Below are 23,949 nucleotides of genomic sequence, written 5' to 3'. Positions count from 1 at the left end.
TGTAGTCAGCATTAAATGATGGATGTCAAAACACAGTTGATGCATTATGCATATAGCATTACAGATTTAAGGTGTTTACTTGTCACTTTGAGGAAATGCAAAAATGTGAAGTCATGTGAATTCATACTCCTGTCACTTGCACTTGTATTTCATGGTTCTGTGCCACACCATTTTCGATAAAAGGTTTTCAGGATCCACTTCACCAATTTTATTGTAACAAAATGAACAACATATAAAATTTATGTCTGCCAGTTGATGGAGGGATGTGAATGCTAAATATGTCTTGGCTGACCCCTAAAAGCACAGTATCACTATTGCAGTTTTTAGGCAGGCGCCTGCTTCACTTAGCTGCCTTCTTTGTGTCCGTGTGTGTGTTCGTCAATCCACACATTTGAATCACACATAAAGTGCACATCAAAGACAGAACACACTCTCTGTAACTGTACGGATACAGAGTTTTAGGTCATGCACTCATGCCGGTGATACTTCTATAATAAAACATACAGACTGCACATTTTTGTTTTGTTATTTGCCATAAAGAGTAAGACCCACATAAAGCCGATACACAGTGACTACATTTAAAATAGATTCAATTTAAATTGAAATCTGACTTTTTATGTTTATCAAATTATTATGCCTCATAAGTAGTAGTAGCCTTGGTAAGAGCATTATATGTTTGAGGTAAAAAAAAATTAAATTAAATTCAAAAAACACCACAAAATGTAAGTTAGGGCTCAAAGTATAAATAATTAGTAAATTAGTAGGAAAAAATTAGTTAAAAGTAACATATTGTTATAACTTTAAGATTTTTTTATTCTTTTATTATATTGTATTTATTCAAATGTAAATAGTAATAATAGAAACCTATCAAAAATAGATGCATATATAAATCATGTAGTTATTTTTTAGTACAAATTGAAGCTGAAGCAAAAGTTTGTTAAAATGCCCAGTCGTGTGAATTCAGTAGCTTATAGAACCGCCTTTAACTCCAATAACTTAAAATAATTTTTTTCTGCATGACTTCTTTGTGAGAAAAGTTTGACCCAGGCTTCTTTACAATGTTGCTTCAGTTCACTGAAGTTTGCAGGCGTTAATTTAGGTCTCTTAAGGTCCTGCCATAGGTTCCTTATTATCAGTTTGGGCTTTAACTGGCCATTGCTGCACCTCGATTCATTTTACATTCAGCCATTCTGCTGTAGATTTGCCTCTGTGCTTTACACTATGACCAAACCTCTCATCTTTGGTCTTGTCCTTTCAGAGGACAGTTTCCAGAAGTCTTGTGGGTTTTTTTTTTTTTTTTTTCAAATTTAACTTTTCAAACTTAAGTTATGCTGTTATATAGTAAAAAGAGGTTTTCTGCTGGCAATACCGCCAAACAAGCCATACTTATTCTGTCTTTTTCTAATTGCCTCGTCATGAACATTAACCTTAAACATGCTAATTGACGCCTATAGGGTCAAACCTGTAGCTCTTGGGTTTTATGCAGTTTCTTTGAGCTTTGCCCGGTCTGAACTTTGTTGGGATGTCCACTATTGGGAATATTGTGGTATTGTGTTAACACACACCAAAATGTTCCAGACCAGCACACCGTCAAAAATTGTGTTTTTATAGAGGTGCTCACACTTGCTGATGGTCAGTTCATCAGGTAGATTTGATTAGCAGCGCCTGGCTGGCTGTAATGCCTGCAGAAGCAGTGAGGGTGGCTTTGAACTGAAAACTTTCTTTTTCACATGACTCTATTTGTGTAAGGTAGATATTAAGATTTAAAACCTTTACATCTGCTATAAAGTTTGCTGACCAGCCTGCATACTTGATCCATAATGCCGTTTTATCTGCTGATGTATTCAGCCTATGTCTTTGTTTCCGAATGTGTAAAGGTTTCACGCCTCCTGGAATGGACAGGTCATCTCCAGACAGCAGTCCAGTACATGGCTTCGTGCGTCAGGCATCTGTCACCACCGGATCCAACATCCCCATCATCACAGAACTAGGTAAAACTGTTTCCACCCACCTCAGTTGCAAACATTGCATGTTACATCCAGTAACTACCGGTCAACTCATTATTCATTTCCAGATGTAGACACACAGAGCTAATAATCTCAGGCATCATTCTGCTATCAAAAGTTCCAACTCATTCAAGGTCAAACGGACTAAAGAATGCACGGTGTGGAATTTTTGTCCACTTTCATGTTGTCGATAGCTTTGCCCAACTCAACTTCATATTCCGATGTGGGTTACTGGATCCTGCAAGGTTTTTTTTTTTTTTGTCAAGTGGTGACTCAACTTGAAGATATCAAACACGCACTTTCGGGACAAAAGCCACATCTTCTGCCATTTGTCCACTAATGGACAAGAGAAACTCAGCCTGATGGAGAGAGTGAGAGAGGGAGAAAAGGGAAGAGAAAAGGTAGACAAGGAAAAGTGCCTTGGTTGCAAAATGGGTCCATTTATTAATCACAATGCCACTGGTTGTATTCCCAATGGTGATGGGGACTCATGAAACTTTCAGATCTCTGAGGGGCCTTCTAAAGCACTAGAGACTAGCTACTCTGTCTCCTCTGACCCAATTAGGGAGCAATGGAGCATGAGGCCAGCTAAGAAAAGGCCAGAAAGAGAAAGAAGCTGCCTAATATTACTTGTAACCAGCATAGCCATTACCTGAATAGAGCCTCTCCCATTACACTCCTGACCGCATATGTAATCATCAAAACTACATAGTCCATGTTAGAGCCACCGGCTTCTGTCCTGGACTTAAATGCTCGTGGCTCTGGGGTTGCCTCTCTGCGTGCTCTTTGCTTAGAAAATTTTCAAGCTGCAGCATCACTAGATGCGATAACATTGTCTTTTAGGAAGGGAAGAAGTAAGAGAATACAAAGGGAAGAGTGGCTGCGTGTCTTACGGCAAATATATGCTGTAATTACATTGTCATATGTTCAGGTTACAGTGCCAGAAGCAGATTAAAGTCACTTTGAAACCTAAAAAACACGCCTCATCTGAGTTTCGTGATCAATTTTGTTTGCATGGCGTGTGAAGTAGGTGTGTTTATGGATAAGATCCTTTTCTTTATCCATCTCACTGCTTTACCATGAAATTATTTATTGTTGTTGAAGCGGCACGGTGCTGTGACAGCTCGGGCTTCGTATCTACTGTGCGCTCTAATCCGGGGTGCTTCACTTTTAGACACCGGACAGCCGTGAATATTTCAGAGTAATTCCGAAGTTGACGCGAGCAGTCTCGAGACACCCAAATGCCTTTACTGCAGTCTTTGAAACTGTTTCAATAATGACACAATTTCTCCCTCTCTCTGCACTGTCTCATCACCATTAGCTAAACCTGGCAAACTACTGCCATTGGTTTCACTCAGTCAGGAAAAAAAAAGTGGAACCAGCATACAAATGATAACAGAGCTGGGTAAGCTGAGCCTTTGTCCTCTGCTGCCGTTCGTTCCCCTCGCTCCGTCGCGCCGCTCCTCATCAGCTTGTCTTGATTTATCTGGCTGCAGTCAAGGCTCTCGCCGCTCCCATGGCTTCACTTTGAACACATTTTTATTCTTCGTTCTGGCTGAAATTGACTGTCTTGTTTTGGCCCTCTTTTTACTGATTTTTTTTATTTTATTTTTTTATTTTGGGGCATTTTTTGTTTTCTTTCTTCCAGTTGGGTTTTTGCAGAGCTTCGCTAGGCCTTTGATCATGTTCAGTCTGTCCTTGTGGCTGTTTTCATAGCAACACCCCCTCGGCCTCTCACCACCCCTACCTCCCCTCCCCTCCTTGCCACCTCCACACACACTCCCCAACTCCCCTTTCACTCCTTTGGCCCAGGCCCGTTTGCATCAGCCCCCTTCTCTCTTTGACTGACATTTCTGTTCCACAGCTCACAGGAAACAAGGGAAGAAATCAGATTTCAAAAATAACAACAACAAACAAAATCTTTTAAGCTGTTTGTTTATTTTTAAAATGTATTTTTCTTTTTTTTTCTTTCCCTCATGCCATATCTCTGAGGCACAGATACTGCACGAGTCAAACAGAAAACTTGTGTGATGCTCGTTTTTAGAGTAACGTCGGCTCATAGATTCATCGCTGTCCACTGCTGCTAGAAATACATTATAGGGAAAAAAATGTGCAGCGTAGGAAGGAACTTATTCTTTTATTACACTTAAGAGGTGTTTTTAAAAAATCCATCCATTATCAGGCTAGTTCCATTTAGACTGTGCAGACCATGTTTTTCTTCATCATAATATAAAAAGTGTGTTGTTATCTGGTTTTAATTTGACTTTCGGGGCTCAGGTAAATATGTGAGATGTATTTCTACAATGGTGATGATGTGACAAACACATCCATCAAGAAGGAATTTCCTAAAAAACAAAAAAACAAAAAAAACATAGCATGTCATTAAGTGCATGGTTTTCTTATGTGAGATAGTAGCCATTGTTGAAGTCTCAAATTTTACTTTTTAATGAACCCTTATAAATATGTAGATATATGGTTATTTTAAATACATACCTGTTTTTGTTTTTATGTAAGCTACTGTCACTGTATTTTTAAAATTTGTGCAGTTATGTACCTCGAATAGCAATATAATAAATAATAAAAGAAAAAACAAAATGAGGATATGGTGGCTACAGAGATGCTAAGATTGGGGACTTCTTCAATGGTTATCTAAAGTTGTGGTTTGCCTAAATGTATGAAACGCACCCTGCATGTTATATACAGTACATAGAATTACATATATTATATTACATATAATATTCAATATGAAAAAGGTATTTTATTCAACAACACATTTTGTCATATTCCAAACAATTATACATATAAGGCCAAAAAACAGTATTTTCAAACTCGGGCATCAATTTTATAATAATTATTGATTTCATAATCAGTGGAAAACATGTCAATTGTTTGGAGAAGAAATGAATTTTGTTTTTTTTTCTTGTGTTTTAAAGTAAGTGCAGTGGTGTATATATGCAGTGAGATATAATGTGCATCTGATGTTGCATTATATTGGAAGCTCCAACCATACCGCAATACCTATATACCTGAGACCTTCTTGTGACCTAATCTTTTAAAATGTAACTCAGCATTTAAAAAAAAGAAATGTATGCTATTAAACTCTCAGGTGTGTTGGTGTCTATGTGCAAGCGCGCGTGCACTTCACTCTGCCCGTCTCTAACTCGGCTGTGTCCCCTCTCTCAGTGAACGACTCAAACGTTCAGTTCCTGGACCAAGATGATGATGACGACCCAGACACAGAGCTGTACCTCACTCAGCCCTTCGCCTGCGGCACCGCCTTCGCTGTCAGTGTACTCGACTCCCTGATGAGTGCGGTGAGTTCCCAAACAGACTGAAAACCCACTGTGCTGGAAAGTTGTTGTTTTTTTTGTTTTAAATTTTACAATTTTTATTTTTGAAATTCTCCATCTGCATACTTTAATAGATATATTCATTACAGAGAAATAGAGAAGAGTTTCAAATAAAGTACATAAAGACTTGACTGCATGCTGTTGCTCAGGTAGAGACTGTAGATCAAGGCAGAGTTAAGACATTGCATTGTGTTAATAAACCCAGATGATTTCCTTATTTTCCTTATTTACAATTAAATTGCTTTAGAACAATAATTTTTCTGATGTATCTGTACTTACCTATAAGTTACAAACTCAGCTGGTGTATATAATAAAAAAAACACATCCTGAGGTGATGTGTTGACATAAATTTAAGTAGATGCGCAGTTTTGGCATTTCAAGTAGGAAGAAGTTGGTAAATGAAATGGCACAGTACATTGATCACATATGCCTGCCAACTCCACTGACATCAGAAGAGAAATAGTTGGCATCACTCACCCTAAGTGTTGACTGTTTAACTTTCAGGAGTTTTATTAACAAAGTAAACTAAAAGTTGGTGTAATAGTGGTGATATATGCGCTGGTATAACGGGCCAAAGAAATACTGTTTTGTCTTTTGTCATCACTGCGCCGGAGATAAGAAAAAAGATGAAATGGGCAGAAAACGTGGTACAGAAAAATTCTCCCTCTCTCGACGACCAAGCGTGTTGTTTCCCTTTGGTGCTGTGATGGCTTAATTCCAGCAGTTCTCTCTGCGAATAAGGGGTTAGAGGAGCGTGCAAAGCTGAGCTGTGCAGGGAGTATAGCGGGCGTCAGCTGTAGTCTGGCACTGGTCAGAGGTGAAGCCAGCTAATGGACACTGCTCATCCATCATGAGGCTCTGCAGGCCTGTCAGGGTCCCAGTGAGGGCCGCTGCCACTACGGCCCGTCTGCCTGGTGACATCAGCTGTCTTCACTCTTAGCAAAAGCAGGTTCTGATCGGCTTGAAGGACAGGAGAATCTGACACTTGCAGATCGCAGTCAAATTGTTGTTTCGAAAGTCAAAGCAGACCTTGTGGGGTGCATAGAGGAAAGAATAATGTTTTGTGGAAGTACTAGTGTTTTATTCAATGCAATGATCCCAAATGTTCTATGGTTACCAAAACGCCCTTGACCATGTAGCTCTCAAATTTGATAGATTTATGTATCTTGAATTTTATGTATATTTTAGTGCAACCTAATGAAACATTTCTCATACTGAATACTTAAAGGGCTGGTTCACCAACTTAACCCCCCAAAAGCCAAAAAGAAGCATATATTTGCACTTATATCTAGTTGTATTTACTCATGTATATGGTTTAGTTTTCATAGGCAGTTTTTTAAAAATATTTTAATGTATTCATCTTGTTGAATGGCGCATGAAGCGTAAAAGAAATATGTTAAATTGCAAAATTTTTTAAAGCAAATATTCAATTTTGCATAAAAAAGATCAGCATTTAAAATGTGTGTGTGTGTGTGTATATATATATATATATATATATATATATATGTGGAACGGGTGCAGTGAAAAATGTCAATGTTGAGATCTGTGGATTATCAAACATAACAGCAAAGTGGTTTCTGCAAAGTGTGTTTCTGTTGAATTTTCAAATATAATCTGGTGACTCTAATGGCATCTGCTTATAAATATACCTTTTTTTCTCTTTCCAGACATACTTTAATGATAATATCCTCACGCTGATTCGAACGCTGGTCACAGGGGGAGCCACGCCAGAGCTGGAGGCTCTGCTGGCTGAAGAGAATGCTCTCAGAGGAGGCTACAGCACACCGCAAACTCTGGCCAACAGAGACAGGTGTCGCGTCGCCCAGCTAGCCCTCTACGACGGGCCATTTGCCGACTTAGGGGTAAGTGGATGCTTAAGTGCAGATGACACATTTTGCAACTACCCAGCAGCACACATCTGCCCACCTCTGCTGCTCCCGGTCCTTAATCTGATGTGAAGAACAGTGATCATGCAAAGCAAGCCTTAGTGGGTGGAGAGGGAAGATCGCTTTGAAGAGAACAATGAACAACCAGTTGGTTTTTCCTTGGTGTTGGTTCTAATTGGTTCCAACCTTGTTTTTAACAGGTTTTCTTAATCTTGTGAACTATGAGTACTAAAGTTCTTTTATTTTGTTTTTTTTTTCTTGGATGAACTGTGGCATAATTTTACAACACTGCCAGTTTTTATTGCAGTCTGCTTTGCCAAAAGTTGGTGTTTACTGGCAAGCAAACGACTGGTGCAGAACGCATGAATCTCACAACTTAACAATTACATTTATTGTCCTAACCTGACTGACCTAACACACAATCATGGTTTCTTTGTTCTGTTGTTCACCAGGATGGCGGCTGCTATGGAGATTTATTCTGCAAAGCACTGAAGACGTACAACATGCTGTGTTTTGGAATCTACAGATTAAGAGATGCACATCTCGGTGCACCAAGCCAATGTACAAAACGGTACGATACCTGCTTTTGCTCAATGACTATTGAAATATTCACGGCTGAAAATGAATATTTTGATGTGATAGAATGAATGATTAGGCTTGTAGACTCTAGAGCACTGTTGTATACAGAGGCATTTGTGTTAAACTCAGTAACTGCAAGGTGTTTAGGGCTTGTGACTGCATAGGAAGCCCAAATCATCACCACTCCACCACCGTGCTCGACAGTTCATCGAGGTGTTTGTGCTCATATTCTGGTATCCTGCATCCCTTCCAAATGAGCCATTCTTATTCAGTCTTTTTCTAATTGTGCAGTCATGAAATTTAACATTTAAAATACTAACCGGAGCCCGTAGAGTCTGAGATGTAGATCTTGGGTTTCTCTGATCATGTTTCTGATCTTGGGGTGAATTTGCTGGGAGCTCCACTCCAGGGAAGATTGTTTTATTGTGTTAACATTCACCTGAATGCTCCAGACAGCAAACAGCCAAAACCTGTGCTTTTACAGAGTTGCTCACACTTGCTGATTTCCAGTTAATCAGTTGCATTTGATTAGAAGCACCTGGCTGCTACTTACTAATTTAATCCCTCTAGAAGAGGTAAGGGTGTACTTAGAGGCCTGTGGAAACTTTCTTTTTACATTCTTTTGTGTTTAATTTTTAAATGTTGCAGTAAATGCTTTGCTGCTCTTTCATTGATGTATCTGAGTCTTATCATCTGTAACATGTGTTTTCCGGCTAGATATGTGATCACAAACCCCCCGTACGAATTTGAACTGGTGCCCACCGACCTGATCTTCTGCCTAATGCAGTTCGACCACAACGCCGGCCAGTCCCGGACAAGTTTGTCCCACTCTTCCCACTCCTCCCATTCCTCCAGCAAAAAGAGCTCGTCCGTGCACTCCATCCCCCCATCGAATCGGCAGAACCGCAGCAGCAAGACCCGGGAGTCCCGCGAAAAACAGAAGTACGCATACGCACATGTCCTGCAATCTGCCTGTTTGTGTTTTATACCCAACCTGTACAATATGCTATAGGTGTGTGTGTGTGTGTGTGTGTGTGTGTTTGTGTGTGCAGACGGTGATGACACATGCACTGATGATTACTGTGTATTATGTGTTTGTGCTTTGCGTCCATGCCCTGTGTTTATGTGTTTTGTTCATAATCATCTGCATGTGGTCTTCACTCTGACATCACTGCAGTCATAACATGGCATAAGCAAATTGGTAAACTCACTTTGTGGAGAACTGGGTTCATTTATTTGCCTCAAAGACTCGAGCCTCTTTTGTAAACAGTAAGGCCATTTGTTTGGATTAAACAGCCATTGTGGTTGGAAAGAAGATTACAGTAAAAAGCCCCAACCACAACTCACATTCAGTATGTCGTTTGGTCTACCTGTTGTATTCGTCTTAATATTTAGTTGTTTTGTGTCTATCTTGTAGTATTTGTGGAGTAAGTAACTGTTATGTGTTGGATATTTGTGCACATGATCAGCACACCTGGATCATGGATGTAACGTACTGTGATTTAGCTACTGTAGCTGATATTTCTTATTAAGTTGATTTGGCTTGACATTACAGATACTCATAAGATCATCCCTCATTAGCAGTGTTGATATTTTGTTAATCATGGTGCATCTGTACTGCTTTATTGCATGTCCATGTTGGTAGCCCTTTTGAGCAGGCTATTATTTCCTGTACTTTATTATTCACTTATAAGATTATTTTCAAATTTGGTGAAATCTTTTTGACAATACTTGGTGTTTATTCCATATTTTCTCCCAAAATAAGCGCAATTTTCTTCTGACTTGGGAGAATAAAGTCATTTTTGAAGCGTGACATATTCTAAAAGCATGCAGATTTGTTACAATCGTACTCCAGAGCTGTTAAGGAGTAAAGGAAAAGTCCTGAATACATCTTGAAACGTAGATGTATTATATCAACCGAGTGCTGTAATGACAACATGTACGCATAAGATAGACTGATAGTCATTTGTTAGTTGTGTATTAACTGTAAATACGCCTCACTTACAGTAGATTACTTACCTCTCTTTCTGAAGTGCAACAAGGATGAATAGAATGGGCCAAGGTATGCAAGTTAACGATTCTGCATGACTTAGCAACCTTTTTACCTGGGGTTCTGATCATAACTATGTCCTCTGTGGATATTGTTATGATGAGGGGAGTTTGTTTTATTTCTTACGTTCTTCAGACGTTAAGTAAACCATGCCTCAGTTTAAGTTTTGCTTTCATCTGGAAAGCAAAATGTCTGCTGCTGCTCCTGCCTCCCTGCCATGATCAGGACCATTTCCACACTGCATGAGGTTGAGACAACCCCTACACCCTACCACCCCCACCCCACCCTCCCCCACCAACCCCACCCTGCCCTCCCCCTCCTTTGTGCCTCTACCTCAGTTATTTATTTCATGATATGATTTTTTCCCCCCTCTCCTACAGACAAAATCATCTTCCACATTTTTTCCCATTATCTATCATGCCTTCTTACGGTTTATTTGAACTTGAGATGGTTTGCATTGTGTGAGAGGTCTGTGTGTTTGCGCATCTTCCCTCCTATTGAATGCTATGACACGACTGTAGCAGACTTTCAGATGTAAGATTTATCCTCTCATTTAGCACAGCAACTATGTTATTATAGCAGCATCAGCATGTACCGCAGAGCAACTACGTGTTGTAATACTGTACATACATGTAGCATTGCTCACATGTAGGTCAGACTGATTCAAATCCCCCTGATGCAGCCAAATTGCTTACTTCTTCACAGAACTTTAAGAAAGTGTGTCCAGCCCTGTGCCATCGGTCACACCGCAAAAGTGGGAGGCGTGACCAATTTAGAGTTTAAATTGAAGGGGGAATATGAGTCTGTAAGTCTCCTCCTTGTAACCCTGCGCGCCTGATATGGTGGTTTGAGGCGACATCACTAAGTTCACCGTATCAGCAGTAGACTCCGGAGAGAGATGGCAGACATCTTGCTTCACCTCAGGCACAATTCTACACATCAAATGTCTTTGCTGTAACACACAGCCCTGCAGCCTCAAGCTTGCTGACACACACACACACACACACGCGCACACACACACACACACACACACACACACTCACGCCCACACAAATGAATCTCTGCACATGCAGTCCTGCATGTAGACGAACACTTTCACACATGCACACACACGCACGGATGCGTGCACAGGGTGTGCTCCACATCGCAAAGTTAAAATTTGATATTACAACTTCACCCAAAAGGAAGTGACATCTTGAATGGCATTGCAGTCGCCTGTGAAGTGTTGGGAGTGAGTTTACAAACTTCTGACAGCTGGCATACACACTTCCCTTTCCTCAGAAACACTGCTCTCATAGCCTACTTAAACATGAAGAGATTCTCTCCTAGATGACACATCCAACCCTCTCAAATCTCCTTCCTGCTCTCATGCTGACAGTGATTTTAAGAGCTCACTCTGAATTGTGACTGTTTAGGGTATGGTGCACTTTTTAAAATTATTAGCTAAACAACCAGATCACCCTAATTGCAAAAGACATATTTTCTATATTTCCACTATCGGTAAATGGTCCTACAAAAAGTTCTGTTTTTTTTGCATGGTATCAATTTCTTTGATTTCTGCGACCATCTAAATACAACACAAGTGAATAGAATTTCACAGCACTGACAATTTAGACTTTACCACAAAAGGCACATTTTCCTGTCGATATTTGAAAAGATTAATTAAATTCAGTGTTTACAAGTACAAAGTACTGGTTCAGTTGTGGATCATCGTCTGGTTCCCTGTTATTCTGTCAATCCTCTTTGGATAATAACAGTTTAATAACAGAACCCCAGTTTTACCAAACAAGAAATACTGCAACCCTGCTCACAGCTAGGATCTTTTACCTCTTTTCCACCGATGTAGTGCTGGTGCAGAGCCAGTCCTCTCCTTTACCTTTTGAAATCCTGCTCAATTTTTAAGTGGCTTAATGGTAGAACATGGCATAGCTTCAAGTAGTAAACGCTTGGGTAACATCCATTTGAAAAAAGCTTTAATAGATGGCTGCCCCTCCCTGAGCCTGGTTCTGCTGGAGGTTTCTTCCTGTTAAAAAGGGAGTTTTTCCTTCCCACTGTTGCCAAAGTGCTTGCTTGTAGGAGGTCATATTATTGTTGGATTTTTCTCTGTATGTATCATTGTAGGGTCTACCTTACAATATAAAGCGCCTTGAGGTGACTGTTGTTGTGATTTGGCGCTATATAAATAAAATTAAACTGAATTGAATTGAAAATTGAATTAATAAGTAAAATCTGCAAACTGTATCTATGATTCAGTGAGATGTTGTTGCTTCACTGATGTCAGTGGTTCCATCTTTTGTACCAGCACATTTGTGCACACATGTGCATATGCCACTTTTTACATGAAAAAGCAATAAACCAGTTCAAGGGAACATGCTCATCAGCCAGCAACTTGTCATTCACAAGTTTTTAGCCCATTTCTCAGTCAGGTCCTTGCACATTGCATTCAGTTTCACTACATGAAGAACAGGTTTCATAAGGGGACTAATTTAACCATTGTGTTAAATCTCAGTGCCAACGTCTGTCTTTTAAACTATGATCATTAGGATTAGGGTTGGTACCTTTTATATCATCTTTTACACTATGATAATGAGTGTGGCCAACCTTTGATGAGTAAGTTGTGTAACTGAAAAACAGAATGCAAAAATTAAAAAAACAGAAAACAAATACCCGGTCAAATATTTTAAAAACATTTTTCTTTAGTTTCTTTTTTCTAAACTTGATTCCACGCTTAAAAAAAATCGGGACACAGACTTACTAAAAGCTATGTTGCATTCCCTCTTCTTTTAATACTCTAACCCTTTATTTTTCTCAGTGTGAACTGAGGAGATTCTGCTGTTTTCAAAGCAAAATGTTTCCTCATTTTTGCTCATATTGAATAAAATAATTAAAATAATTCATAATAATTCATAATAATCCACTATTGTTGTTAAGGGAAATTATCAAAATATTTTCAATGGGTGATGGGACAGGCCGACAGAAGGCCAGTTTACTACAGATGGAGAGATGCTGTAGTACATTAAGTAACAGCTTCCTAAAATAAAAAAGGTCCATTTTAAAAATGGTGCTAAAAATGTTCTCATATGTTTTGTTTTTTCTTTTTTTTGTTCCCTTCCCAACTTTTTTCTTAGCACCAGCACTTAATATTTTGTCTTTATTACTTTTATTTAAATAGGGTTTAAATGACTTGCAAATTTATGTGTATATATTATTTATAGTGTGTGTGTCTATATTTTACACACCATATTTCTTAGAATGGTAAATGAGCCCCTGTAAAAATGTGTCAAATGCGCATTCTTGTAAATGGCAATGCATCTACATAGTTTTAATGATAATACCAAGATTTATAAATCTATTGCTATACCTTAATATTGTAAAGGCTTGATATTTAAATTCCCCCAGATTTTTTTTTCCTTCAATTAAAAAAAAAAAAAGTCCCACATTTGCTTCCACTCACACTGCCCTTGGCAATTTGAGGGTATTTATGTTGAATTTGAACCCACCCGTTCCACATCTTGAGTCTGGATGGTCAGAGGAATACACTCATTGGAGGTTTTATACAGACTATTTCTTTGCTATAAAGAGATTCTTAAAAAATAGTCTTTATTTAGATTTTTTTAAATCTAAATGACATTGACATTGACTCTGTATTGTGGTGACAGCAGAAATCTCTGAAATGGATGTCTCAAAATCTGGAAATAAAACCAAAACTATCCAAAAACAGGAGAAATGGTAAAAAAGGAAACAGTTTTCTGTTTTGTAATTTGGGTGAGCAGATCCTGAAATATGCTTTAGTATGTACTGTATAGCATACTAGTCTGTTCTTCTTTTTCGTTTTGTCTTATCAGTCTTCACACAATTAATTAGAAATCTGATATAACATACCCACATAAATATAAAGTCAGTTATGGACAATGCCACCATATCAACTTCAGATTGGCTCACTTCACCAGAAACCAAACTGAAAGTGAACCTTGCGGTTTGATGCTAACGACAAAGAATGCCATGCAAATCTTAATCTCACTTAAACTGAGGCAGTATGGTTGTAACTAAACCAGCATTGCATACTTTTTCTAACTAAACCCTTGTTTTCTTCCTCTCTCACGTTTTCCCCTTTAGAAAAGAAATGGTTTACAGATGAACCAGAAAATGCCTACCCAAGGAACATTCAGATCAAGCCCATGAGCACTCACATGGCCAACCAAGTCAACCAATACAAATCCACTAGTAGTCTGATCCCACCAATCAGAGAAGTTGAAGATGAATGCTGAACACCAGGCTTTCTTGCTGACTCACCAGACATCTGTACGCTCTTTACGAAAGAGATTGGAAGAGATCACCAAAGGAGGGATGATGATGATGATGATGATGATGATGATGACAGAGGTGGTGAAGATTGACACATTTCTCCTCACTCATTCTTCTAATTGAGGGTTGGACAGGAACCCAGACTGGGAAGGGACCTCCTATGTGTATATGTTTAATGTTACTTCCATGCTCTTGGACATTTGTTTTATTTATTTATGTGTCCATAGAAATGTAAATAATGACAATCAAATAAGGATTGTACAGCCCCTTCCCTCTAGCACTTTTTGGAATTATTTTGAGAGTTGACAAAAAAAAAAAAGAGTACTTCCTGTAATTCTTTGCAATAGTTCACCTCTTCATGTGACCAGACTCCATGGCTGAGGTGACTGGTTATTGGAGGATGAGGGTTGCAGCGATAAACTGATCATATCATCTCCCAAAGATTCACTCAGTTGCGTCACATCAAACCAGCTGGGTTCATCGCCGTCATATCTCCCGTCTGCTTCTGTTCTATTTGCACTAAAACTGAACAAGTTTCTTTCCACAGAACAACTGGAAACATCAACACCCCCACCTCCCCACGCCACCTCTGAGTAAAGAGTCTCTGAGGAGATGACGGAGGAAGGGAAAGGAGGAAGGGCTGCTTGGCTTTGGAGGCATACTAATTTTGTTCTCAGTTTGTTACTCATCGTGTCATTGCTTTAAGGTTTTGCTGTTTCACCTTGACTCACCATGTTGAGTGAGATCATTCCAGGCCTGGAAAAAAAAAAAAAAAAGGAAATCAAATATTGCAAATTGGTAATCTAAAAACTCAAGACAATGGTGCAGTGTTGGTGCATGCTGGCTGGATGGAGAGCTCGAGTCTTCTGCTGATGTGTCAGATACCTGTGCTTGAGCCCAGTAGATATCGTGGTTGATCAGCCTGAATACATGAAAAGGATTAAAAAAAAACCAAACAAAAACCTGCTCTGTCCTTCATGCATTCAGGTTTATGTATAAACTGTGTGTATGTGTGTGTCGTATTACAGCCACTTGTCCTTCTGATGCTGCACTGTCACTCCCCACCAACACTGATTTGTATGTGATGAAGCACCTTTGAGGGAACGGCATGTTTGGAGAAAAAAAAAAGTCACAATAGACACAAACAGTAAGAGATAATAAATCATTTGGATCTACTAACAAGGCATCGAGTTGCATCCAAAACCAAACCAAAATAGCCAACTATGATTGAGCATATCTAACATGAACAGCAGCTGCATGGCGTTATAAATGTAACAGCATTGGGATCACTCAGCAAAGTGGTGTATTGACTGTAACATAAAGTTAATATATGAGGAAAGAAATGCCACATATTGCGTAATAGTGGGCATCAGTGGGTCCTCCTTTGATCGGAGCAACTGCCTGGCACGGGGTTGGCACAGAGGCAGTAAAGAGCTTGGATGTTCTCTGTCGCCAGCCCAGATGTCGCACGCCAAGCTGCTGTGTTCAGTCCTCGAACACGAGGAAATGCTCAAGCATAGTTGGTGGAAATGCAACAAATGCCACAGGCACAAGGACAAGGAAGTGGAACCTGCTCGGGGTGCAACATGAGTGTATTTTCTGTATGCTAACGCGCTTATAGAGCCAAACGAGGCTGCTGCACAGATGGAGGATTGACCCGGTAGCCTCGTACTCCTAATAGTCAACCTTGTCCAAGAAAAAAGTAGTGGGATTTATACATTTCAGCATAATTATTTTATATCCATAAACATAATCAATTTGTACTTATTTTTCTAGTCAAGAGCAAAGTTAAAAGTACTTTAGGAGAAGACTAAATTGATATATTTAATTACAACTACATATCAAAAGATTTTATGTTGGACTGTCACTTTATGTCACGTATACTAAAACAAATGATTATTTTTTTATCACCCTAGCCCCTCTCTGACAGACTGCATCACTCTGGAGCTAACATAGCTTAGACTAGCTTGCATTGTGAAAACATCTTCAGCTTGGCAGCTCAGCTCTGTTGAGTGCTTGTAGAAATAAATTTAGGCTAATCGGAAGCCTCCTTTGGTTGCACAGATGCAGTGTCTACTAAATAATGTGTCTACTACTAAGCGTCCCTTGCTGAGAACATGCATAAAGGGAAGAAAGGCGTAAAGGAGTTATGTTTTGGGGGAGGGGGTAAATGTACTTAACTAAGGAGTGGATTAGAATGGTTAATAATGACGGGATGAATAGAAAGTTTCTCCCACTGTGTGCAGACCAGAACCGAACAACCTTTATTAGATGACTGTGACCTAAATTAGGTCCCTAGCATGGAGTAGGAGTGTGTACACTACCGCACAGTGTGCTGGTATTTTCCACAGAATATGACCGGGAGACGCTGTTCGTTTATTGCAGCGATCCTCCTCTATAGATTGTAAAGAGAACGTCATTCTGAAAATAGAAAACAATTTTGGAAAATTGAAAAGACGATACTGTGCTTAATATGTTTGTGTAAACTCAACCCATGATATAGATCACATTTCTTTCTCAATCAAAATGATCTGAGCCTCAGTGTCCGTCTATTGGGTGTGGTACAACTATGCTGAAGCCTCATACACATTGTCCTGAAGTGAACTTTTGAACTGTGATTACATCGTTGTCACACATTGTAGCAAATAGGTTTCTTTTCGGAAAAATATGTGAGTAAAATGTACGTATAATTGGGTTGTTAACGGCATACTTTCTAGCCTGAACTTTAAGGAATTAATATTTGGTAACGTCGGTCACTCATTCTACATAAAAATCGACAAACTGATTGTTCTGTTGAGAAAAAAAAGATGAATATGTATCTCAAAAAAATAAAAGATCTTGGTTTATTGTAGGAATACGGAGACTATTCAAGTACTGTACGTGACACATGGAAAGGTTAGGCAGAATTTGATCAGCCATCACGAAGATGGAAGGTAGCACCAATTCAGCAATTATCGAAAGACAGGACATCCTTCGTTTTCCTGTTTCTATTACTTTGCTTTGTAACAGGGTTTACATTCCATTTTGTCAGCTCATCATTATCTGTCACAAACTGTCACAACTGCTTCTTATTTGTTTACAGAATATTTTTGAGGCACTTAAACCTAGCAAAGTGGTACATGCTGCAAACTGGCATAAACTCACAAAGTAATGCACCATTTACTTTCATTATACTTGATTACTGTGCTTTTTTTTTTTTTTTTTTTTTTTTAGACCTGAACCCTCATTGCACAACTCATTCAGGCTGGCATTACTCACAACACTGGACTGAGATGTCTCTCCTTCCTACATCTTTTCAGATGTTCTTCGCATTGTATACCTCTAAAGTTTTTAGAGTGTTTTTTTTTTTTTGAAGTGCCATGAAGAGTTCAGTTGAGCAGGCATCCTTCAGTCATTCAGGGACACAGGCTTCCTTTAAGGGAGTCCACGTGTTTTCCACTGTGAGAATAAAGTCTTGTACTGACATGGAGAACATCCAAGCCATCAATGCCTCCATGCCAGTATAGTGCCAGGCAGTGCAGGAGGTCAAGAGGAGGGCCCATATTAAGTCCCACTAAAGCGAAAAGTGGCATACAGGAGGCCCGAGGGGCTGATGGGGCAGATGGATACAAGCTTCAGTCAATAAATCACACATGTCCTATCTGCCAGATGCTTTGTTAAAGGTTAGCAGGTTGTGTCATACAGTGTAATGAGATATGGATGACTGAAAGATGCACAGATGTGTTGTTATCCACTGAACGAATCAAAAGACTCTGACGCGTCATATGTTACTGTTACAGTATGTTGCATTATTTTTGTTAATCTATTTTTTTGCTGTAAAGGATGGAAATGTACTAGATATATAATAGAACATAAAATACTTATGGGGATAGGAGGTGGGTCTCAAGTCTTAATAATACATGAAAACTGCATTCAGCATTTTTTTTTAAAGAAAACTTGCTTTTTTTGGCTGCCTATCAGTTCAGGAAGAATTCAGGATATTGCTCTTGTTTATCACAGATAGGATTTCTTAGTACATCATCATTGCAGCAAACGGAAGTTTGACACAGCAGTCTAATTAGTTTGGATGCGTTCAAGATGTGATGGATAAATGGATTATTTGATGGTGCTGAGTTGATCTACCTGACTCTGTCAAATATAATCTGCTGATAAATATACTGTCTTGTACAAAAAAATTGTACATAGATTGTACATGGTTTCTTTTTGTATTTTTTCTCAAATTAAAATGGATGTATTTGTGTTCTAAACCTGGACATTCTCCTAATTTTTTTAGAAAAATTCCAGCTACAAACAGCAGTTCTCAGTTATGAATTATACAATTTATATTTGGAACGACCATAAATAGAAAGTGATACAGTACATATACAACTATTACATGTAGTTTATACTTGTAAACAATGACCATACGTTAAATAATGTTATACACTTGTGAACACTTTATTAGGTATATCTTGGTAGTATTAGGCCACCTTTTGCCTTCAGTACTGTTTTAATTCTTCATAGAATAGATTTAGATAGATTTTCCAATGTTGGTGATCCCATGTGAACTGCAGCCTCAGTTTCCTGTTCTTAGTTAACAAGAGTGGTACCCATTGTTGTCTTCTGCTAGTGGAGCCCATCTGCTTCAGGGTTCAATATGTTGAGCATTTGGAGACACTCTTCTCCGCAGCTTGGTTGCTGTGTGTGGGTATTTGAGATACTGTTGCCTTCCTATCAGTTTGAAGCAGTCCGGACATTTTTCTCTGACCTTCTCTGACAAGGCATTTTTTTTTTTTTCCCAGAGAACTGTTGCTTGGACCATTCTCAGAGGTGGATATTTGGGAAATTCCCAGTAGATTAGCAGTTTCTGAAATATTCAAAGTCACTTAAATCACCTTTTTGCCCCCATTCTGATGCCCAGATTGAACGTCAGCAGGCCACCTTGACCATGTCTAGATGTCTAAATACAATAAGTTTGATTTGATTGTCTGATTAAATTCTGTGTTAACAAGCAGTTAAACCAGTTTGTCAGGTGTACCTAACAAAGGAGCTGGTGAGTCTATTTTAGTAGCAGGCTCAGAAACTAACCTGCTTCATCGGGTCTGTGTTGGGGTGTTTTGATCTGATTTAAGCAATAATTAACAGATAACATAAGCAAACATTCCTCAAAATTTTTACCATATATTAATTAATCTTTGGCTCTTTTCCACAATGTGTCTTTTGCTTCTCCTCCTTTAGTCTGTTTCTGCTGGAAGTTTCTTCCTGTTAAAAGGGAGTTTTTCCTCCCCACTGTCACTAAGCATTTGCTCATCGGCATCTGATTGTTGGGGCTTTCTCTCTGATACTGCAGTCTTTACCTTACATTATAAAGCTTCTGGAGGTGATTGAAAGTTTAGTAAGCCATTCCAACACAGTGCTTTCTATTAGATACACCAAAATCTCATATTAGTCTGATAGGTGTCCATTCTGTGCAGTGTTTGCACAACTCTGTTTGCAAATAAGAAAAAATGCTCAGACCAAACCAACATCACAACATCATCATGCACAACATCAAATACGACCACCATCAGTCTACCCACATGCCAAATTATCTCTCTAAACATGTATGGCACAGTTGAAAAAGACCCAGCCCGTGACCTTGACTATGAACAGGAGACACCTGAGATGAATACAAACTGTATTTTACCAATCCTCACCCTGCCGAGGGGTCGGTGACCCTGCCGTCCAAGTCCCACCACCAATCGCGTATCCTCTGAGTCTGGCATTAGTCTTGATTTACGTTTACTGACACGCTATTAGCTGCTCCATCACTTTCACCTGTCACACTGTCAATCAATGAGGATCCACACAGTGATGGGTGGGAATAGCATTCTGTCCACAGTAGCTCATATATCTCCGCCAAGACAGTGACAGTGGATGAGTAAAGGACATCATACCAGGTATCTCGCTGTGCTGTCATGTCAGCGCTGTGGATGTGCACCACATCAGGATGTGTAGCATCTTAATGTGGATTTGGCTTGCAGATACAGTTATTATAGAAGCGACTGATTTATTGAGGGAGTAATCCTCTTTCTCGCTGTTAGAGCTACGACATGTCAAAGCGAAGCCCGCACCTTGACGAGCATGTCATTAAACAGCACTAAAGTTGGAGGATTTTTAACCTTTCTGTAATGCAGTAATTTTCCAACTCCAATAATCTGTTTAGATATACACTGCAGTGAACACTATGCTGTCCGTGTCAAGGGTACGGCGATATCTCCCGAGAATCCTTCAAACATCATGAGCAGCACCAATTCTGAGGTGTTATGATGTGGCAGGATGACTTCTCAGGCAACGAGCCACTCTTATCTCATAGCTAGAAATCAGTGGACATCTCATAAGTCTCTGAGCCCTGCCCTCCTTCCCCTCCTCCTCCTTCTCCTCAGCTGAAGTGTGCAATTTCACACTCCAACGTCAAACAGGCGGTCAGAAAGAGAACGTATGACCCACCCTGGCATTTGTCCTCATTTCTCTCTCAAATGTGCAAACACTATTACCCTTGGGTTATCTTAAGTGGTGTGGTGAAGAATCCCGGCCTCTCTCCTCTCTTCTCCATGCCAGACACCCAGACATCAAAACACGACAAGCGGTACGGACAGAGCGGGGATAAAAGACAGAGTGAGGCAGGAGGGGAAAGCGATGGAAATGGAGCAGATGTTTGTGCGGCTGCTGATTTGTGGCCTGATAAGGGTGCTACACAGGCAGCTGGAATTGATGGCTTGTTAGTGAGGACGGGCCCCTCTGTGAGATGTTTTCAAAATGATTGATTTACAATAAAGTGGCTCCGGGTGTGTGCATGCAGGCAGAACTGATGCAGATCGATCCCACTGAAATTGATTGATCAGCCATTTAGCTTGGCAGTGTGTTTACTGAACAAAAACGAGCAGGACTCTCCTCCCAGCTCCCCCCTCCACCCCCACCCAACTCTCCATAAAGCAGAGGAGAAATGCCACCTCTGGGCCTGTCTCATTTCTCTGGAGGTGGCAGCAAAAACAAGCCCTATCAGAATATGAACCATAAAAATGTAATCATACAGTGAGAAATACTCGCATAAACGTTTACGATTGTGTACTTTATTCTCCTATCAACGTGTCCTTCTGTGACTTGGAGATACTATGCCTTTAAAAATAATGACTTACCTGCTCTATGCAAAGGGAGGGAATACTGTTTGCCTTATCTCCGTGTCACATTGAGACTTTCAGAGGGAGGCATAGAAATAACTAATAACAGTGGATTTCAGTAAACAAGTAGCAAATTCTCAGCCATACTTAAAGCTGACACGCCAGCAACCTTTAGCCTCCCTGTTTTAGTATCACTCACATGCCTATCATACATAATCTAGAACAGCCCTCAAGTGTTAAAGTGCCTCGTATATGGCAGTTTTTCCAAACGGCACATACAAGGGTCTCCGTGTACATTTTATAAGGAGTTTTACTGATGGATAAAGCACAAGGACAATGTTTACCATGTGACCTCTGTGACTTTTCTTTACTTCCTCTTTGCCAAAACAAACCTCTCCACCAGCCAGCTAAGGACTTAAATCACCTGTCCTCGCACGCCTCATCCTGTTATTTGGATAATTGCCAACAAGAGCAAGCTTTTCCATTCTCAGGACGGCGTGTGGTGGCCCCATCATGTTCCTTATTAACAATTTTACACACTTCGTCGCAGCGAGAGGGTGTCAGAATGCCAATAATATTTACCGTCTGGTGTGCGGGCTATTCAAGGGAGGCTGAGTGTTGCTGATTGCCCTGACAGAAGCTGACAGCACCCTGAACCTGAGATCCCTGCAAATAAACTCAGCAGAGTGTCGTTTTTTCACCTTCTTCTTCTTCTTTTTAAGGAAGCAGGGTGTGCCTTTAGACATGAACCAGACGATGGAGCGCCACACCGATGCTGTTTATGCTTCTTTTAGCTACTTCTTTTAAACATTCATTGACTAATAGAAGATATATCTGTAGATATATATCATTATCCCCTTGATGTCATAATGGGCTGTTTAGCAAATCAGTGACCTGCAGGTTTAAAATAATATTCTAAAAAGAGCTGGAAGGCAAGCACATGAATCAGCTGGCGTGGGATTATTGAACCATCTCAGTCAATCCAATCACTGTGTAACAATTTCCATAACATTGACACAAAGGCTGTCAACACCATTTAGAGCTTCTACCTTTTGACCCCTGAATCGTTTAACATCACAGTCAAGCACGGTACAGTATCCAAACATCTGTTTATAGCAGGGCACCTCAAACGTATCGATATCGATAAGTGTGGCTGTGTCTGTGTTTGTTTGTGTGACAGAGAAAGAAGAGATCCAAAGACCGAGCCCTGTCCCAATTCTACTGTGATAATAGTTTCCATGACGATGAGGCATGCTCAGCACATCACTTGTGGCCCAGATAAACAGTGATCCTTTACAAAAACAAGAAGGTCATTACAGCAGCTTGTCAAATCAATGCCCACTGTGTCCAAGTTGATTAAGACATCTCCCCTCAGCTCTGACACTCCGTCAATAGCAGCAGGCGCACAATGCTGTGACGGGGGTGGTGGTGATAGTCTATGGCGGAGAGAGTGTGTATGTGTGGAAGGGGGGTTGGTGAGGTGGGGGATATTCCAGCTTTCTCCTTCCACACACACACCTACACAAACACACGCACAGTACTCAGATGATTGGAGTGAAATACCCATCAGTCAGGGAGGCGAGGTGGACTAATGATTCCCTGTGCTGCCTATTAGAACTACATGACAACTCAATCCTGCTCACGGAAAGAGAAATGGAGGAGAGAGTTTGTTGGGATGGAAAGTGAGGGGGGGTGGGGAGGCAAGGAAGGGTGAATGAAGGGAACGCAGAAGAGAGAGGAGGAATGGAAAAAGTGACCTTGTAGCGGCATCATTTGAGGCTGAATTAAATTGGCAAGAGCAGCTAATCTTTACCTGGGGGCGATTAACAGAATTAAAGGAGAACAACAAAGGCACAGGGGTTGGCGTTTCTCTTCTTTTTTCCCCGGCTGCCGCTGCCATTTGTAATTTGTGTTGAATGTCCTCTTCTGGAAAACTTGGCGAATCTTCCTCTCTAAGCCTGTCATGGATGGTTGGTTTTTCTATCTGACACACAAACAATAACAGACTTAAGATATGTGGTTGGCTGTCATTACATGACTTCCCGTGAAATCAAGACTGTGTCGTCAAGTCAGCTTGTTTTTCAGTGTTAAAGACTTGCATTTTGATATTATTAATAATAGACTGGCATACATTTGATTATTTTCTTATTAGGCAAAAGTGGAAAACTTGAGCACTGTTGTCTTCAGCTGTGTACTCGTAGTTCCAAACTTTTCCCTCATTGTAATAAAAGAGGATTATATTAGTAGGAAGTGAATTACTTCAAGTTTAGCCTCTGTACTCAGCATCTCTTTTCTCACAGACTAATCAATATGTTTGGAAAGACAGACAAGGTTAGGCCTATCAGCCAGTTTGACACACAGAGAGAAAGCATTGCTGATACCCAAATGCGCAGGTTCACAGCTGAAGTTTACCCACACATAGAAGAGAATCACAACTAATAAACCTTTAGCTCAAGGATACTTGAACCAGCTCTTGTAAATGGATCAATTTTTTGTGCTATTGGCATTTAATCACCATATGCATATCCCGAATAGTGTATGATTTGTATTGTTTGTTGTGAGAACACCTCAACTTTGACAGACTCTTACTTCACCTGCATGGCAAAAATGCGTGCAATCCAGAAATAAGAATCT

At 39.9% G+C, this 23,949-nt stretch overlaps 1 protein-coding gene across 38 annotated transcripts in view; it reads left to right on the top strand.

The window, feature by feature from the left end:
• The window catches only part of kcnma1a (potassium large conductance calcium-activated channel, subfamily M, alpha member 1a), a 147,979-nt gene extending 129,556 nt beyond the window's left edge, over nt 1-18,423 (top strand). For 21 of the 38 annotated variants that reach the window (XM_025897359.1, XM_025897358.1, XM_025897363.1 and 18 more), the window contains 8 exons: nt 1,878-1,991; nt 3,328-3,411; nt 5,190-5,320; nt 7,024-7,218; nt 7,695-7,813; nt 8,539-8,763; nt 9,855-9,883; nt 13,988-18,423. In XM_025897359.1, the coding sequence (XP_025753144.1) occupies nt 1,878-1,991; nt 3,328-3,411; nt 5,190-5,320; nt 7,024-7,218; nt 7,695-7,813; nt 8,539-8,763; nt 9,855-9,883; nt 13,988-14,139 (1,049 nt within the window). In that variant the 3' untranslated portion in view covers nt 14,140-18,423. The remainder of the gene's footprint in view (nt 1-1,877; nt 1,992-3,327; nt 3,412-5,189; nt 5,321-7,023; nt 7,219-7,694; nt 7,814-8,538; nt 8,764-9,854; nt 9,884-13,987) is intronic. The other 17 variants (XM_025897375.1, XM_005456601.4, XM_025897382.1 and 14 more) reach the window with 5 other exon arrangements.
• Nucleotides 18,424-23,949: the final 5,526 nt, after the last annotated feature.

Source organism: Oreochromis niloticus, linkage group LG13 (assembly GCF_001858045.2).
Source record: "Oreochromis niloticus isolate F11D_XX linkage group LG13, O_niloticus_UMD_NMBU, whole genome shotgun sequence".
Classification (NCBI taxonomy): Eukaryota; Metazoa; Chordata; class Actinopteri; order Cichliformes; family Cichlidae; genus Oreochromis; species Oreochromis niloticus.
The sequence above is the reverse complement of the archived record's forward strand: the minus strand, read 5'-3'. Positions and strand labels throughout refer to the sequence as shown.